Source organism: Podarcis muralis, chromosome Z (assembly GCF_964188315.1).
Source record: "Podarcis muralis chromosome Z, rPodMur119.hap1.1, whole genome shotgun sequence".
NCBI classification, from domain to species: Eukaryota; Metazoa; Chordata; class Lepidosauria; order Squamata; family Lacertidae; genus Podarcis; species Podarcis muralis.
Genome location: NC_135673.1, coordinates 15,887,730 through 15,906,220, shown reverse-complemented (window position 1 = coordinate 15,906,220; position 18,491 = coordinate 15,887,730). Strand labels below are relative to the sequence as shown.

At 43.8% G+C, this 18,491-nt stretch overlaps 1 protein-coding gene across 8 annotated transcripts in view; it reads left to right on the top strand.

The window, feature by feature from the left end:
* Positions 1-18,491, top strand: part of FUBP3 (far upstream element binding protein 3) — a 61,121-nt gene that overhangs the window by 4,344 nt on the left and 38,286 nt on the right. For 6 of the 8 annotated variants that reach the window (XM_077922511.1, XM_077922510.1, XM_028715856.2 and 3 more), the window contains exon 2: positions 10,415-10,520. In XM_077922511.1, the coding sequence (XP_077778637.1) occupies positions 10,418-10,520 (103 nt within the window). In that variant the 5' untranslated portion in view covers positions 10,415-10,417. Of the gene's footprint in view, positions 1-10,105; positions 10,130-10,414; positions 10,521-18,491 lie in introns of those variants that run through there. The other 2 variants (XM_077922509.1, XM_028715855.2) reach the window with 1 other exon arrangement.

The window sequence follows — 18,491 nt, the reverse complement described above, 5'->3', positions numbered from 1 at the left end:
TTAGATTTTCCATTAGATATTCTGTTGTGGCGACCATAACCTAGGTTTAAGGTGCCATTTGGCAATTATCTTACGTATTTGAGTTTCTAACACTGCCCTCCCCATTTTTCCCAACTCAGATTCTACTTTGGAAGCCCCCTCCCAAAGCAGGATGTTTGATAGAGTCATAGAATTGTAGAGTTGGGAGGAACCCCGAAGGTCATATACTCCAGCCCTCTGCAATGCAGGAATTGAAGCAGCCTTCCTTCTCTTTTGCATGACCTCACCTCTAGCTCCCCCCCTCCCCAGCTGCTGATCTCCAAAGGTAGACTGCCTCTGACATGGAGGAGTAGCCCAGCAGCCTCTTTTTCAAGCCCAGATGCTTTTTTGGAAGCCCTCCCAAATCGGCCCTTCTCCTCCCTTGCTTGGCTTCCCTCTCTACCCGTTTCCCTCCTTCAGCAATTGGTCTCCAAAGGTAGACTGCCTGTGGGCGTGAAGCCTTTGCTCCCTGTTGTAGCTAGAAAAAGCTATCGTGGAGCTTTGCTTGCTTAGTCCCAAAATGTCTATATTGGGCACTGTCATGTTTTCATGACTGGCCAATATGATATTCAACGCCCTTTTAAAATCTGCTGGGGTATTATTGGGTTGTTGTTGCTTTTCTTTTGATTATGTATTTTGTGTTTTAATATTGTGATTTTATCATGTGAACCACCCTGAGACCTACGGGTATACACATTTAATAAATAAAAATAATAATTTTCATAGCACCATCCCATTGCCCTGTTTGGGAGCCGCACCCCAGGCAGGATAAGGGGCGATGGCCCTCTCCAGCAGTTGCTTTTTGTAAGGTACACTGCCTCTGGACAGTTAATGTTTGTCATGGTTAATAAAACCAAAAGGGCTTTGTTGAATAAAAATGAAAGTTTTATTATGCTGATGATGTTTTCATCTATTTTGTTCAGAGAATTTTGTTTACCCTGCTCCATGGCAGTGGCCGTGGGGGGACAGGGTGCTCACAGAACAGCTTAACAAAGGTCAGTAGTAAGACAGTCCCTACCCTCACAGGCTTGCTATCGAAAATACATGATGCAAGAGGAAAGAAGAATGGGGGTGGGTGGGAAGATAACAGTTTCAGTCTGCCACTGGGTGACAGTTGAGAGGGAACCAAAGGCTGCTGGTCTCTATGCAGAAATTGTGGGATTGTCCGGCTGGGCTCCTCTGCTTTTGCTCTTCAGCCAGATGTAAACGTCCAGTTGAGGAAGAGCCAAAAGTAGATGGTGTCTCTTTTGTCTTTTTTTTTAAAAGGAACTTCTAAATGAGTTCTGCTGGACGTAGAATCAAACAGGCATTCTATTTTCCCCTCCACCCAAACCAGTAAGACCAAAGCATCTTGAAGAGCCCCATAAGCTGGGGGTGAAAACAGCAGCCCCTTTCTGCTATTGCCACACCCACCTGCCAGGTGGACTGCCTTTGGACATGAATGTTCTATTCAATGGGTAGGCAAACTAAGGCCCAGAGGCCGGATCCGGCCCAATTGCCTTCTAAATCCGGCCCGCGGACAGTCCAGGAATCAGTGTGTTTTTACATGAGTAGAAAGTGTGAATTTATTTAAAATGCATCTCTGGGTTATTTGTGGGGCATAGAAATTCGTTTTCTCCCCCCCCCCCATATAGTCTGGCCACCCACAAGGTCCGAGGGACAGTGGACTAGCCCCCTGCTGAAAAAGTTTGCTGACCCCTGTTCTATTCCTAGGATGACTTAGTAAAAACTGATCCTTGTAGGATCAAGGACACAAGGGCAGCAGCCTGTTTTCTCACAGTGGGCAGTAATGTAGAAAGCTGCAGCCCTACCTGGAGATGCCAGGAATTGAATCTGGGATGTTCTGCATGCAAGGTGGATGCTCTGCAGCAGAGCCAGAGCCCTTCGTGGAATCATAGAAAGCTGCTTGATACAAAGTCAGACTAGCGGTCCATTTAGTCTTGTCTACATTGATTGACAGCAGTTCTGTAGAGTTTTGGACAGGATTCTCTCTCCAGCTTCACCTGGAGATGCTGCTGTGAATTGAACCAGGGGCCTTCTGCATGCAAGGCAGATACTTTGCTCATTAGATATCTTCCCAAGATGTCTAGGAAGTAAAGAAATAGATGAAGGCAGTAGTGTCCTTGATGTTGCTTCTTAGCACGTTGGTACAGTACCCCTCTTGAACTTGGAGGTAACATACAGCAGATGTGGATGAGTTGACTTCTTGAGTTAGGAATGTGTGATCACCGACCCTGGAGCCGGCCCTACCATTAGGACACAGTGAGGTAGCTCCCTAGGGAATGGGCGGCGGCAGCAGCAGGGTAATCAATGGAAAATCATGCTTCCGCCCGCAGGGCCTGTTATTGTATACCATGTGGTGTACCTGCCACCCCCTTCGCCAGCCTTCTTCAATCTTTGGGTCCTATATATTGTTGGACTATAATCTCATCACTGACCATTTGCTGTGTTCTCTAGAGCTAATAGGATTTGGAATCCAAGAACATCTGGAGGGCTACAGTTTTGCTGCCCCTGCCATACAACCAAGATGGCAAGTAGCTATTGCTAGCTCCCCACCCCCCTGTGAATCTAAACCTGTGTTACAGCAGAGTCACATCTAGTTGAGCATCCTGTTCTCACTGTAGTCAAGCAACTGCCTTTGGGAAGCTCATAAGCAAGACCTGAGTGCAACAATACTCACACACACTTGCAGTTCCCCACAACTGGTATTCAGAGGTATGTTGCCTCTGACAATGGGGGTATCTCTCCTCTCCCTGCACATTACGTACCTACTTTTTAAGGCAAACATTCTCAATAATCTCACTGTAGCCTTTCCTCATAGAAGAGTTGTCCTTTTTTATGCCTTTTCCAGCTGTGCTGTATCCTTCTTGAGATACAGCAACTGGAACTGTAAGCGTTGGGCCTCAGCACACAGATTTGTGTAATGGAATTAAGAAGCTGGCAATTTTGTCTTTCTGTTCACTGTTTTCATTTGGTTTTATCTCTTCAGGGCGTGAGTGGGATGTGTTTGTCAGAGATTCTTGAGTTCTTTTGGGGGAGGCTCCTGGAGAGGAATGCGGGGAGTAGGGGTCAGATGATAGGGGCCAGAACCAGGAAATGTCCAGCATGATACTTTTGGAAGAGTTCTCTTCTAATTTAATGATTTTTGCTTGTTTCACCATCCAGAGGGCTGCCATTCTGTGGCAGCTCAGATTCCTGTGGCATCTTAAAAGACAGATTTGTTGTAGTATAAACTTTTGTGGACTGCAGTTCTCTCAGTCAGGCTTCATACTTCTCATACATTTAAAGCACACACAGCCAAGAATCTTGGGAACTTTACTCCTCACAGTTCTACACGTTCCATTACTTTTAACAAACTACAGTTTTCATAATTCTTTGAGAGCAGTTTTGTGGTTTAATGTGTTTTAAATGTATGCTGTGGATGTGATCAAATTCTCAATAGAGCCCAAACAGTTCCTGAAATAAATTTGCCTTATTTTCCATTGGCATATTCTGGTTGGGACTGTGGGCAGGGCAGGAAAGGGTTAAACTCCCCCCCCCATGTGCTACCTTTTTGACAACCCTATGCCAGACTCTTAAGCCACCATCACCAGTTGATATGGTGACCAGTACAGTACTGTATTTAGCACCTGTTCAACTTTTGGCCCTCCGTACTTATGAAAGAGCATGAGGTGCCTCTCTCCCATAGAGCATATTTATAACGCCTTTGTGCTACCTGACAAAAGGCTCTGCTTTATATCTCTGCCATACATGTATGTTTCAACAGACCTTTCTGTTTGCTTCAGAATGGTAGAGCTGCATTCTACCTGGCTTGCTTTACAATTCCCAGGAATCTCTTCTTATTTTTTTGGTGTGTGTGTGTGTGTGTGTGTGTGTGTGTGTGTGAAGTGCTATACATAATATTATTGTTAGTTGACTGTAATACTTCACACACCTTGAGGAAATAGACTCTAGGCTAGGGGTAGGGAATCTGTAGTCCATCAGTCTCAGCTAGCATGTTCAATTAGGGCTGGATGATGAGAGTTGTAGAAAACTGGGGAGCTCCCAATTTCTGCTTTGGCCTGTGAAAAGTTGTGCCACCAAACATCTGTTAGTTGCCAAAAGACATATTGGCTGTCTTGTTTCATAATCATTACTGATTGTGGGGCACAAACCAGTCTAGAATCTTTCTCAAGAGATTCCTCTTTCTGGTCTGGTCTTTTGGAAAGGAAAATGAAAGACGGGAAGACAGAAAGTAGAAATCAGCAATGATTGAAGTTCTTGTGCCCTGCCCTCTGTTATCCTTTGCGGAGGGGGCAGCAATCTAGGAACTCCTTAATGATCTTTTTGAAAGTACAGAGGAGTGAAAAGGGGGTTTAGGTGAGTACACTGTCTATAGTGGTTGACATGATGATGAATGCTGGAGGGCTAGTAGTGTTCTCTAGCTGCAAATATGCCCCCAAGCTTTATGGCAGTATAACTGAGAATAAACCTCATAGAATTGTAGGATTGGAAGGGGGATCCAAAAGCTCATTTAGTCCAACCCCCTGCATCCCTGAAATCTGAACTTTCTTATTTTTTTCCTGCTACTTTGCCCTTCTTGGGACATGTCAGCTTCTATGTAATGCTTGGCTGATACCACACAGTGTGTGTGTTAAATACCTTTTTCGGTTGAAAGGACCCTTGTGGACTCTAGAGCGGGGGTTGGCAACCTTTTTCAGCCGTGGGCTGGTCCACCATCCCTCAGACCATGTGGTGGGCCGGACTATATTTTTTTTGGAGGGGGAAATGAACGAATCCCTATGCCCCACAAATATCCCAGAGATGCATTTTAAATAAAAGCACACATTCTACTCATGTAAACACACCAGGCAGACCCCACAAATAACCCTCTAGAGCACTGGTCTTCAGCTGATGTGTTGAGACCCTCCGTCCATCCAAAAAGGCTTGTGATCTAAGGTGGGCTGGATTCACAGCCCTAAGACAGTTCATCTATTGTAGAAAACAAGCAATGGGTCTCCACACATGTTCAGCTCTGAGGTCTGGAAGACCTGCTCCCCACCTTGCAAGACTTTCCCCACTTGACCTGGGAGGTGAACAGAATCTTGCGGTATTGTTTAGTGTGGTGTTGTTGTCATTGATATTATTTATTGTATCTTTATTTTTAGATCTTAAAATGAATTATGTGGGAATTTGTTCAGTTTTGTTGTGTACCCTTTGATGTGTTTTATTTCTTGTTTATGGCTACTTCTGTTATGTTTGCAATCATGAAAATGATTCATATTGCAAGCCGCCTTGAGCATCGTTTTAACTATGGAAAGGCGGCATACAAATGTGATGGTGGTGGGGGGTTGGGTTAAAGGTGGGTCCCACCCCTGTAAAAGTTGGAGGCTGCTGCTCTAGAGCGTATGTGAAAAGATGTATGGAGTTGCCTTAGAATCTTGTTGGCCATAAAACTGCTTTCTAGTCTGACAGCAGGTTTGTGTCAAGACCTTTTAACTTTTGAACTCGTATGTTGCACATGCATAGTTGACCTCTATCAGTGACTTGCATTGTAGCTGAGGAGGCCACATGATTTGTCAGAGGTAGCTTAAGAAACTTGGGTTTCAACTCCTTCATCTTTGGCCATGGGCAAACTAGGGTTTCTCAGGCTCAACCCACAATGTGCAGATATGTGGTGGATGAGGTATAGGTTTGAGTCCCCTAGTATCCACTAGGCTTGCCAAAAATGTTTCGTTAGTAAGTGATTCTGAGGGTCTGTTTTTATTCCCTATACATGTAATAATCATTGTTGCGATCTTGCCAAATACCAACATGCAAACTTTGATTTTGCATGTTTATTGAAGCGCCTTGGCATTTCTTCTTGAAATGAATTTCAGAAGTATTTCTTATATAAATTATTTAAATAATGATAATGGTGGTATTATTCACCATGATTCCAAATCCTTTTCCCTGGTCAACCACTGCCAGTTCACACCCCCATCAGTGTATAAGTCGAGTTAGGGATTTACTTCTGCCTGATATGCATTACTTTACTTTTACTTAAAATCTGTTATTTTTGACACCTGTTCATCTAGTTGAGAGAGGTCTAGAGTACTTCACAGTCTGGTTGAGTTTTCACCATCCTGTGTTGTTTTTTTTTAAAAAAACAACCACCTTGTTTTCATTAGACAAATTCATGGAGGAGAGGGTTATCGATGGCTATTAGCCACAATGATTATGCTCTGCTGCCACCTTTGAAGGCAGCAGTGCTTCTGAATACCAGTTGCTGGAAACCAAAGAAGAGAAGAGTGCTCTTGTGCTTGAATCCTGCTTGCTGGTTCCACATGGGCATCTGGGCTGGGCACTTTGAAGACAGGATGCTGAACTAAAAGTAACTTGTCTGCACTTACCCCACCCCACTGCTTTGTTCACAGTTGTGAAGAATATTCTTATGTTATGAATGGTCCGTGTTGCCATTAAGAAAAAGAGGTAGGCATAGACCAATATATATGTGGACTGTCCCTGGATAAAGTGACTTTTCTTCTTTAAGTTCTCAAAGTTCTTAACCTAGCCCAGGGTTGTCATCAGAACTAGCCAGATGTTTAACTGATAATTAGTCACAGTCAGTCTATGAAAAAGAAGACTTTAGAGTCATCTTGCCCTTAAATGGCAACTAGATATTTTGTTTTAGCAACTAACCTTGGTTTAAGGAGCCATCTGGTGCCTAGCTTATATATCTGAGTTTCTAACCCTGTTTTTGAACCCGGTTCAATAGCACAGGTCCCAGAGCAGATCCTTGGGAGACCCCACAGCTCATTCCCTTGTGACAATTCCATTGTGACAGCCGTCTTCTATTGTGACAGGCACTCATGAACTTCTAGTCTTTTTCTCCCCCGTACTCCCCTTTATCCTGGGCATCACAAGTCTCAGATAAGTGAGTTAGCTGACAAAACTCTTGTTTCTTAGGAAGCCTGAACGATGCTGCTCTTGCTGATTTCGAATGTAGGTGCATGTTGTTGGTATGGACTTTTTTGTGGGTAGATCAGAAGGTTGGGGTTCTTCCTAGAGGAATGTACTTTAGGGCAGATGTTTGGGGCAGCAATTTTATGGGTCTGTCTCTGTCTATGTAAGTTCTTTTCCCTGCTACTACTGATGTATCATGGCTGTGCTGCTCACTCCCCACTCCCTTTGTTTCGCTATTCTATTCTCACCTCAAGGGCAGTTTCCAAGTGGGGAGGTGTGGTTTAATCTTATCTAACCAGGGTAGTTGAGATTCCTGCATTGCAGGGAATTGGGCCACGACCTTTGGGGTGCCTTCCAACTCTACAGTTCTATGATTCTGTAATAAGACAGGAGATACTGGTTTATCAGTCTCATTCATAAACCATTGCTAAGCTAGAGTTCTCCAGTTATAACAGGGAACTGTGGTTTAATTCAGGTAGGTAGCCGTGTTGATATGATGCAGTCAAAATATATTTTAAAAAATTAAAAAAATTTCCAGTAGCACCTTAGAGACCAACTAAGTTTGTTCTTGGTATAAGCTTTCATGTGCATGCACACTTCTTCAGATACTTTGTGGTTTAATGTGAGCCACAATGGAATGCTAAACCCTTAACAAAGTGGGAAGCAGACAGTGGGAAGCAGACAAGCCAGGCACTTGTTCTCACCTGTGTAAACCATAGTTTGAGAAGTTAGGAAAGGTTATAGGTATGTGACTATAGGCAACAACCATTTCACATGGGAGTTTCTTTTCCCGGTCCCCACATGTATTGGCAGATCTCGCATAAGTGTGTTCTGCCCCTCCCCCATTCCACCTACATTCTTCCCTCATCCAGGTCCAAAAGGACCTGTGCGCTAGTGATCATATATCATTTGGACGTACCTAAAATGTTTGTCACTTGTATTCAAAAGGAGTGTGCAGGGGTCAGTAAAGAGTGAGTGAAATGGACTTCACATCAGTTTTGGACGATATATTTCCCAGCCACAGCAAGCACTTCTCAGGCTCTGCCTGCCTAAGCCTTTGAAGAAGCCCCGTGCCGCACCAGCTTACTTGAGCCAGAGTAATATGGGGGCTTGCTCAGCTGGGGAGCGGGAGGCTTGCCACCCCCAACTGAGCAGTTTAAGGAAGCCCTAATACCCTTCTGGGTTGTGTGAGCTGGAGCAGTATTGGGGCTTGGGCTGGGCGATGCTGACTGGGGCTGATGGGAATTAGAGTCCCAACATGGTCTGGAAGGCCACACAGTTCCCTGATCTAAGAAGAGGTCACCTCTTCTTTCATGATGATTGCCTCTTCTAAATAAGAGGGCTTCTTCCATCTCTTGCAAGCAGTAGGGAATGATGCTGCAAGCTAGATCAGGGGTCAAATGTTGCTGGACTCCACTTTTCACCATCCCTGAACGTTAGCCATACTGGCTGCAGGGGCTGATGGGAGTTGGATTCCCCGTAACATCACAAGCGTCACAGGTTTCTCATTTCTGCCGTACTTAAAAAAAAAAAAAAAAAGGGGGGGGGGAGACAATTTAAAGTGGAAAAAAGAGATGTTTCCGCAACAGCTTTGCAGTTGTCAGGGTTGCCTGGTGTGATAAGGTGGCTTCTGTTTCTATGTCCACATCATAAGGGACGTGGGTGGCGCTGTGGTCTAAACCACTGAGTCTAGGGCTTGCCGATCAGAAGGTCAGCGGTTTGAATCCCCGTGATGGGGTGAGCTCCCATTGCTTGGTCCCAGCTCCAGCCAACATAGCAATTCAAAAGCACTTCCGGCGGGAAGGTAAATGGTGTTTCCGTGTGCTGCTCTGGCTTTGCCAGAAGTGGCTAGGTTGCCCACCCCTGGGTTTAGTCATGCTGGCCACATGACCCAGAAAAATTGTCTGCAGACAAACGCCGGCTCCCTCAGCTAGTAAAGCGAGATGAGCGCTGCAACCCCAGAATCGTTTGCGACTGGACTTAGCTGTCAGGGATCCTTTACCTTTTTTAAGAACAACATAATCAAGTCTCTTTTCTGTTCCTGACACCCCCAATAAATCTTCCATTTTAATACGGCATTTGTAAAAATGTGTTTAGACCTGTTACTATTTTATAGAGGGAGGGAGAGTTCTTAGAACCCCACCCCTTGTGTTCTGGTATTAGAAGGTGCTTAGGATTTGTCAGCTATTAGCTTGAGCCTGACATAGGGGCATGTGATGTGTTGTGGCTGTTCTGGGGTGCAGAGAGCAGCATGTATGGGTTTCCACATTGGGAGAATGACAGCTGTTGGTGGGTAGGGTATGACATTGATGTTTGATAGGCTGAGTCAGTGCAAACAGGAACTGAGCAGGGAGAGCAAAAAGTCTTAAGTGCATTTTGGATTTTTGAGGGGGTATTTACTGAAATTGTTAATGGGTGCCACTGGAGATAGTGACAGGCACACTGGTGCCTGCAGGTGCCATGTTAGCCATTCCTTGGTTTAGCCAAGCTGCCCGGGGAGTCTGGTTGAGATGCAGCTCCCAGTGGCGTAGCGTGGGTTGTCAGCACCCGGGGCAAGTCAAGTAATTTGCGCCCCCTAACCCGTGGATTTGCGCCCCCTAACCCTAACCCCCAGATGTTGCGCCCGGCCCCCCTGCACCCCCCACGCTACGCCACTGGCAGCTCCAACTAGCTGGGCTTCCCAGTATCCTTTTTGACATGTGACATTAATTCAGTTTCTTGGTTGCCAGTGTGGGGTTGGTTCCCTCTGGCTGAGCCACCAAAATGGCATTGTTCCTTTGCACTACCGGCCCTTTGAAACAACAGTGAAACTGTGTCATGTTTCTGCCATAGCCCCTCCCTGCTGCACCATACCCTCTGGGTGGACACTCCCTGCATACCCCACCACAGTTGTGACTTGTACACCTCCCATGTGGAGGAGACCTCCAGCTGACCATGGCTGAGTTGTGAGCCAGTTGTGGTCCTATGTGCTCCTAAAGCATCTCTGTGGGGGTTGCTTTCAGCCTGTTGCTCAACTGTTAACAGAATCTAGGAACAGGCACCTCTAATTAATTTAGTCAGGAAAATGGGCATGAGCAGCGGGAGAGTATAATGTTGCAGTGACCCTGGAGGGGTGCGACTTGTTATTTCTTTGTTGGCAGTATCTGCGTCAACCACTTCCATAGGAGCAAACCCACCAATGTCCCAGGTAATCTGTACTGTGCTCTGGTTGGCTCAGTCCATTAACTAATCAGTTCCTTCTCCTGCCTTTATAAACTTGCTGCCATCTGTATAGTCTCCTCTTGGATTCCGTCTCTCACTCATGCTGCATCGTGTGTCTTTTGGTCACGCTCTAGCATGATGAAATTTTGATTCCCCACCCCACCCCGCAATATATATATTGCTGTAAAAGCTGTTTCTTGCTGTTTCAGCCACATAAGAAGTAAACTAGTTTGCTCATGTTGTTCCAAACTTCTTCTTTCTTTCTCTACAGCAAATGGCTGCTAAAATTGGTGAGATCCCTCACTTGAATAATTCCACACCGCTTGTGGACCCTTCAGTGTACGGTTACGGAGTAAAACGGCCCCTGGATGATGGAAGTAAGTCTCTTTGGTTTTCCTCTGTTTTGCCTTTTGATACTTGCTGTTAATCATATTATTTTGGGGAGGGGATTGGTGGCATGATGTCTGCTGGCAAAGTGCTTATTGCAAATTAATAGAATAGCATTGTAGTAGAACAGGGACGTCCAACTCCCAAGAGACTGTGATCTACTTACAGGGGGGGGAAACTGGCAGTGATCTACCCCGGGGGGGGGGGGTTCAGCTCAAAGTTTTTGAGCTTGCTTTAGGGAGGAAAGCCCCATTATTAAGGGGGAAATGTCGGACTAGAGTAAAGGGGAAAGGAGATTAGTCGCTCACCCAAAGATAGCTATGGAAACAATATGCCTTACAGTGAAAACTCCGTGTTCCGTTCCTACAATCATGCGAAAATGAAGGACGGGGAGATGGGGGACGGGACGGCTGCTCTTAGGCAAAAACAAAGGAAAAGGATCCTGCGATCAACCGGAAGCTCCCAGGGATCGACCAGTCAATCCCGATTGACCTGTTAGACATCCCTGTAGTAGAAGATTCATTTTGCCACATGTGGTGAATATGCAAAATACCTAAGGACTTTTGGGAGATGATTTATAATGAGTTGGAATTTATGGTAACTTTCCCCAAAAGACCGGAAGCTTTTTTACTAGGGATAACTGGAGCAGATATCCACCCCCCTCCAAAACAGATAAATCTATTTCTTTACGGAATATGACAGCATATTATACACACAAAAAGGGTTTGATGAGGTGGTACCTACCAAAGGAGAATGGCAGCTGAAATGGATAGAATATGTAGAATTGGCAAGTTTTGACATGTAAAATTAGAGATAAAATTAGAGATAAAATTAAGTTTTGACATGTAAAATTAGAGATAAAATTAGAGACTGATTTTAAAGAAGATTGGAAAATATTTGCAGAATACTTTAAAACTCACTGGGAAAATGTTAACGCAAATAGGATTTGAGTAAGAGTAGCAGTAGGGGTGAACTTTTTGTTTTTATTGTGAGATAAGGTGAAGGTATAGAGTAACTATAATATGCAGCATAAGCTGAAATTTTGAGGGAACCATGGAGGGAGGGAGGGGAAGTTGTAGGAGGAATGATGGATTGCTAAATTTGAAATGTTGTTTATTTGTTAAAATTTATGAATAAAATTATTTTTTTAAAAAAGAAGATTAACACTGGAATGCCAGAAGTGATTAAGAGAATAATGTCTTCCACAGTCACTATGTCTGGACAGCCACTTTACTCTTTTTCCAGACAAAGCAGAACCGTGGTAGTTAAACGCCACTGATCAAATCTTTGCACCTGGCTGGCAGGGCTTGTCAAATGACAAGTAGGTTTTGGCAGTGCTGATGAAGCTAGATTGAATGTTCCCTTGATTAGTTGATGGTGAAATTCAGTTGAAGCTGTGCCTGGGAAGCGAGAGGAGGGGAGAGGGCAGCTGGAGTCTGCTAGTTCAAACCCAACGACTGCAGAGTTAGGTATGTCCTATTGGTCTGTTGGTTTCCATAGGCTGATATGCCCCTAACTCACTATGTGACTGGCCTGACTCTGTGCGTGGGACCATAGATAGGTTGGCTGGTGAACCCCAGTGAGCTGGCTCATGTTAACCCAAGTGAACAGAAAATAATAAGAGCCCTGGTCCATTTAGTCCAACCTTCTGTTCTTATAGTGGCAAATCAGTGGGAAGCCCACAAGCAGGAGCTGCATGCAACAGTTCTTCCCTCTTGAGATTGGTATTCGAAAGCTTACTGCCCTGACTAAATGTGGTCTGTTTAACCTGCTGTGATTTTAAGATCGTCTCCAGTTTAATACCCCCTTTAAAAAAATCCTATTGGCTGGGTTTCAAAGAGCCAGGTGTGTTGAGACTTTTGTCCGCATCCCTCAGTTGCATCCAGGGCTTCCCAGAAAACTCCTCTTGGCGTGGCATCTACTGCAGCCACATGAGCGGCTGCATTCAGAAATAAGTTGGCGAAATCAGTGTACTGTAGTTTTCCGTGTATAAGATTAATTTTTTTTCTTTAAAAATCATGCCAAAAAGTGGGGGGTCGCCTTCTACATGGGTAGTGCGTAGGGTGAACATTTGATTGGCTGACGCTCTATCAGTTGGGCGGGCGTTAGGCAGCTGCTGACGGTGATGGGACAGATGGGAGGTGGATTTTGTGCAATCCTCCACAAAAGAGCTCAGCAACTCTGGGCCATCTCCCCTCATTTTCTTAAATTTGAGTCCCCCCAAATAGGGGGTGTCTTATACATGGGGACATCTTATAGACGGAAAAGTACAGTATGTGCATGGAAAACCTTGATTTAAAAATGAGAATGCATACCCTCATCTGAAACATACGTACACACACACACACACACACACACACACACACACACACACACAATATTGGAACCATTGGTGAGTTTGGGAAAGATTGGAGGGGGAAATAGGAGTGGTTTCAGAATATAAAGTGAAATGTTTAAAAGTTCTAAATTCTGGATCAAAATGCTTAAGTTTAGTTAGTGCAAACAAGAATTGGGGGATATTTGTGGGTCCTTCAGATACTGTTGGACCCCAGCTCCCTGCAGCCCCTGCAGCCACCAATAGTGGCCAATAACCTGGGATGATAGAAGTTGGAATCCAGCGATATCTGAAAGGCCCCATGTATCCCCATATCTGATCTAAGTAACAGAATTCCCTGGTACAATCGGGATGGAAGGATGCCTCTTCTTAGATTAGGGCTGCGGGACTGTTTCACCCTCCATGTATTGTTAAACTCTCTACTACTCTCAGCTGTAACCAGCCTGGATGATGGGAGTTACAGGTCACTGGCAGGTCTCTGGTCCCCCATCAAACCTGTATTCCTCTGTGATTAGATCCTGAATGCTTGAGGCATATTTAAGTTCATGGTGTGTAAATGCTTTTGCCCTGTTGTCTGAGGCTAACTATGCAAATGTTCTTCTAGCTCACTGTGAGATCCTAAATGCATTGAAAGGATGTGCATTCTCTGAACTCTTTTTGTCTCTTTTCTTAATTTGTAGTGAGTTTTACTTTATTTCTAAGCTCAAACAAAATAACTTATGGGGTGAGCCCCCCTTCCTCCTCTTGGCTTGCTGCAATGTGCTCTCCATGTCATGCTTGGCGAAAAAGACATTTTGAGTGTTTTAGTGGGCAGCAGCTCCCTATAATTATTTCTGAAACAAAAACTTCACAAATGTATCAGACAACGCGACTAGGCACTGACTTAAATTATAATACATTTCAGCACCAGTCAGCTATATGTGCTTGCTATGTACGTTTTAACTTTGGTTGTCACATGGAACAGCTGGTGGCCCTGGAGTTGTTCAGTTATGACTGTGTTCGTCAAGGTTTCCTGGGCACATTTGGGAACCGGAGAGACTGTTGTGGGCCCCACAAGCACTCAGCGCAGCCAAGCACGCATGCTGCAACCTCTTGGCTGCAGGTTCTTCTTTCAAGCCTGATTTCAGCAAGGGAGAAGACGGCCCCCAATTTGTTTGATTTTATTAAGTTTTTTACCATTACCATCATTTTATTTGCAGTCAACAGACTATTCAAGCAATCAATAACCATTTTATAACAATTGACAATAACATTGATTCAAAAAAAACCATTAATACAACTGCAAAACTCAGAATTCATAGAATCGTAGAGTTAGAAGTTAGAACCTGAGGGTCATGTAGGAATCTCCACGCTGTACCCCATCCAATGTGAGACCATACTTGACCCTGCTTAGCTTTGAAAATGTAGAGAATTTGCTACACAATGCACCCCTTTCACCCAGATCCCAAACCTTCTGTGGAGGCTGTTGCTGATCCCTGTTCTGTTCATTTATTTATTTGATTTCTTGCCCACCCTTTACCATAGAGCCCCAGGGCAGGTTGCAACAATATATACAATTATAAAACAAGTAAAATGGTTGCCACCACAACGAAGTATGCAAACAAACAGTTCCTTAAATAAGAAGAGTTAAAAGTAACTCAAAGAAAGATGCAGACTAGTATAATGAAGATCTTCACTTGAAAGAGAAATAAGGGCCATAGAGAAGGTTCCACAGCAGCCCCGGTGCTGGCAGGGAGCTAACTAGGATGTACCCCTGGTTGTATGATGATTGAGCTACCATGTGGGGTGAGGAAATTTCTTAAACCAGGAGATTATTCTGATGTTCTGTTTTCTCCTTTTTGGGGGGTGGAGGAAAACCACCTTTATTTCCTAAGTACATCTAGCTAGCATGGCAGTGCTTCAAAGCTTTTAAGTTTCATTTATTAAAGCATGCTAAATTATATTGCTTTCAAAGGCACTGAAATTTTCCCCAGTGCAAATAAGCCTGGAAATTTTTGCATCAGTGGCAAAAGTTCTGGGAACTTTTTGAATTGACGTTTACCTATTTTGTTCCTGCTGAACCTGTCTGGGGGCAGGGGGACAACAAGAGAAAAAGGGGCCCTTGTCTTGCTTGCATTCAAAATCTCATTGTTCCTTTTCTTCACCTCTATTACTCGTGCATATTCTTGGGGCTGCTTTCTCAACCGCTGGGATGAGCAGCAATGAGCTTCAGCTTCAGATATGACTTTTAACAGCATACCTATCCATTTCTGTAAATGGGCAGCTGATTGATGGAGGATTATGCATGAGGCGCTTAACAGCAGTGTGCTGGTTGTAACAAGTTCTTAGGGTGTTGGGGGAAGGGGAGAAGAGAGGGTGGAGGGGTTTTTATTGGCCATATTGAGGATGCAATCTTAACACCCACCTCCTTCCCTTAAAGCATCCTTAATATACAGCAGCAGCTGGAATTGGCTGAGCTGACCTGGGCTTGAAATGGAGCTGGGAACACAGAACAGATTCCCCCCCCCCTTTTTTTTTTTTTAAATTATGTGCTGCAAAATGTGCCTGCCTGCCTGCCTGTCTTGAAACAAGCAGGAGCTAAGAGCCTCAAAGGCCACTGTGACTATGTCCCTTAGTGAAGGTAGTGAAGATAGGAGCAGGTGAAAGTGGTCTAAGTCTGCTGTGGTTGGCCACTGTCCTCTTTTCAACACTTGTCAAAAACGTTTTCATTTAGACAAAAGAAAAATTAATCCATCCTGTGGATGTTGCTTGTCTTTTCTTCAGAGTAAATCTCAATTGAGGTAGACTCAGACTTTTTTTTTTTTGAATGATGGGGGTTGCTCCTGGAAAATGGGGCTGATTTTTATGCAACGTTTTCCCTTATTTTGCAGTAAAATGACAGCCGTTAAACTTAAAATTGTGCCCGCTAGATGTAAAAGTGGGGAGGGGAAAGAGTGCACATGCGATGATGGGGGCTGCAAGTTCAGCCGACCCTTCTATTTCGGAGGCTGATGGGAAGTTTTTTTCTGCCTCGATAGTAAATGGCAGCTTGCATTCTGAACGATCCCCTCCCCGTTAAAAAAAAAAAGCCAGAGGTTTGCTTCTCTATTAGCCTAACTCTTTTCAGAGCAAAATGGGCTTGTTTGACAGCAAATAGAGCTTTAGATTGTCTGTACCTTGCAACCTTGAGCTCTGATGTTCTTTTAATTTATTTCCTCCACAAGGGCTGTCAGGAAGGATAACTGTCTTCTAGTCTTAACTGCTTGCACATGCTTCCATGTCTTGCAGGGTTTGTGTTATAGAGGAGAGGAAAAAGGTGATATTTTGAACATGTTTTGTTTAGGTTGCTCTGAATCCTGGCAGAAACTTGACATGAGATAGTGGACTGTGCTACAGGTGTGTGTATCACATTGAATGTCCCCCACACCCTGTTCAAAAATGAGAAGAGACAGATGCTCTTGCAACTAGGAAACTGTAGTTCTGGTTCTGACTCAGCCTTCTGTTCCTTGATGCACTATTTTCTACTTGAAGTGATTGTAAAAAACAAATATTTAAAAATCGATGGTCCTTTAAAAATATGAGCAAACTGTGGGTTGAAGTAGTATCTGTTCATATGTACATATGTAGGCTTAGGTCCATTAAGTTCTGTAAGTCTACTTTGAGCAAAACTTAGTTGGATACAATACCCATCACTTCCTTCTCACTCATTATAGGAAACCTGTAGAACCCTCGTTGTTCAAGTTATTTTATTGCTCTAGCCCAAAGGCCATGACAAACGTGTATTAGGTATTAGTATTAATAAAAGAATACAAAACATATATCCATGATATAATTATCCATAATAAAAATAAAGACATTGCCAAATTCCTGAGCACTAAAACAGTTTCCCTTGTGCATCTCTGACAGCTCCAATATTATTTTGCCTTTTTAAAACCTAATTTGCCAACATACATGCTATACTAGAGAGAAGAAAACACCAGGGGGAAAGGAGTTAGATGAAATCACTATAAATTGTTGTAGTGATTTGGAAGTTTAATCTGAAATCACACTGGATGAGTTTATTGGTGCCTCTGGTTGTTGGCATCTGTCTGTCCCAGGAGACTATGGAGAAGTGTGCCTTTGGGGTTGAAGTCAAACTGTTGGAAGGTTGCAGTGTCTGCTGTGGCTGTAGAGACTGATATGGGAGAGACATGTTTTGTTGCAGCTGGGGTAGATGAAGGCATCTGGTAATGCTGCTGCAGATGCACTGTGGCGTTTCTTTTCTCTACATTCCTCTCAGTGGTCATTCCTCCTCTGGTCACTGCTATGGATACACAACCTGACTGTCAGCCTCCAGGTACTGTGGCTGTCTGCAAAGGATTCTTACTTGGCCAAGTTGATGTTGCCAGCCTTCATGTCTGGAAACATGACATGAATACAAATGCAAAATCTCCCTGTGTATGGGACCCTGTTGTAGTGACCATCCAAGACTGCAGTGGGCATCACTTAGAAACACAGTTCAATGAAAGCATTTCTTAAGGAAACTAGTTAGAGTTGGATAACTAGCTCTAGTTTGCAAGAGTGGATACCAAGGGAAAATTTTTGTGTTTCAGATTAGTTGTAGGTCCCTTCTGGATTATATTCAGAAGAGCCAATGCCTTAGTTGACACTTATCAAAGTCAATGCAGAGCTCAGTTCTTGAAAATAGTAATAGTCCAAAACATCTTGACAAGCTGCTTTCTGGAGTTGGTTATCACCCAATTCTGTATAGCACAACGCAGGAAGAGGCTCAATAGGCATAGTAGCATTTTTTAAGATTAACTGAGTGCAGTCTGCTCTTGCCTTAATTGTTGACTACCTGGATTCTGTATGAAGAAGAGCTGTTGACCTGATGGTAGAGAGCAGTGCTATTTTTCTAGAAAAAGAGGTGCTGGAACTCACCAAGAATGCCTCCCTTGTTCTCTGATAATGGCAATGGTGCCCACTTGAGAGGTGCCAGAACTGAGTTCCAGTGAGTTCCAGTTGGAAAAAAGCTCTGGTAGAGAGTATAGCTTCCAAAAAAATATATTTTGCAGTGTTTCCAAAACTTTAATGGAGTACAGATCAGAGCACCAGATTTCAGTGCTATACAGAAAATTTGAGTAAGCACTTGCTACCAAATATATTTAGAGTAGGTTCAACCAGCTGCCCTCCCTTATTGTAATAAAACTTCATCAATGTCCCTATGGTTTTCTGTGCTTTGAATTGCACTGCCTGCATTTGACACTTCCAACAGGGGGTTTCACTAAAGAGTACACCCAGGCATCTAAATGAGCAAGTTTGTCCTATGGCTTCCTGATCTGAACATTTATAACTAGGACTGTGTTTGCCAAAAATAATGAGTAATTTATAGGTAGGCCTTCTTGTTTACATTATGTACTGAACACCTCCAGGAGATTTTTGAGGCCCAGTTGGGAAAGGAGCACTAGATCATCTGTCTACATTAATATTGAGATATTTCTGTTCCTAATTACTAGGGATGGGGAATTTGCGTTGGCACCAAATCATTAATATGAAAGTTTAAAAGAGTGGGAGCCAGAAGGCAAGCTTGTTTCACTCCTCGTGACATTTTAAAAGCATCAGTCATATCACCATTTAAACCTACTCTGACCGTTATTTCTGTATTGCT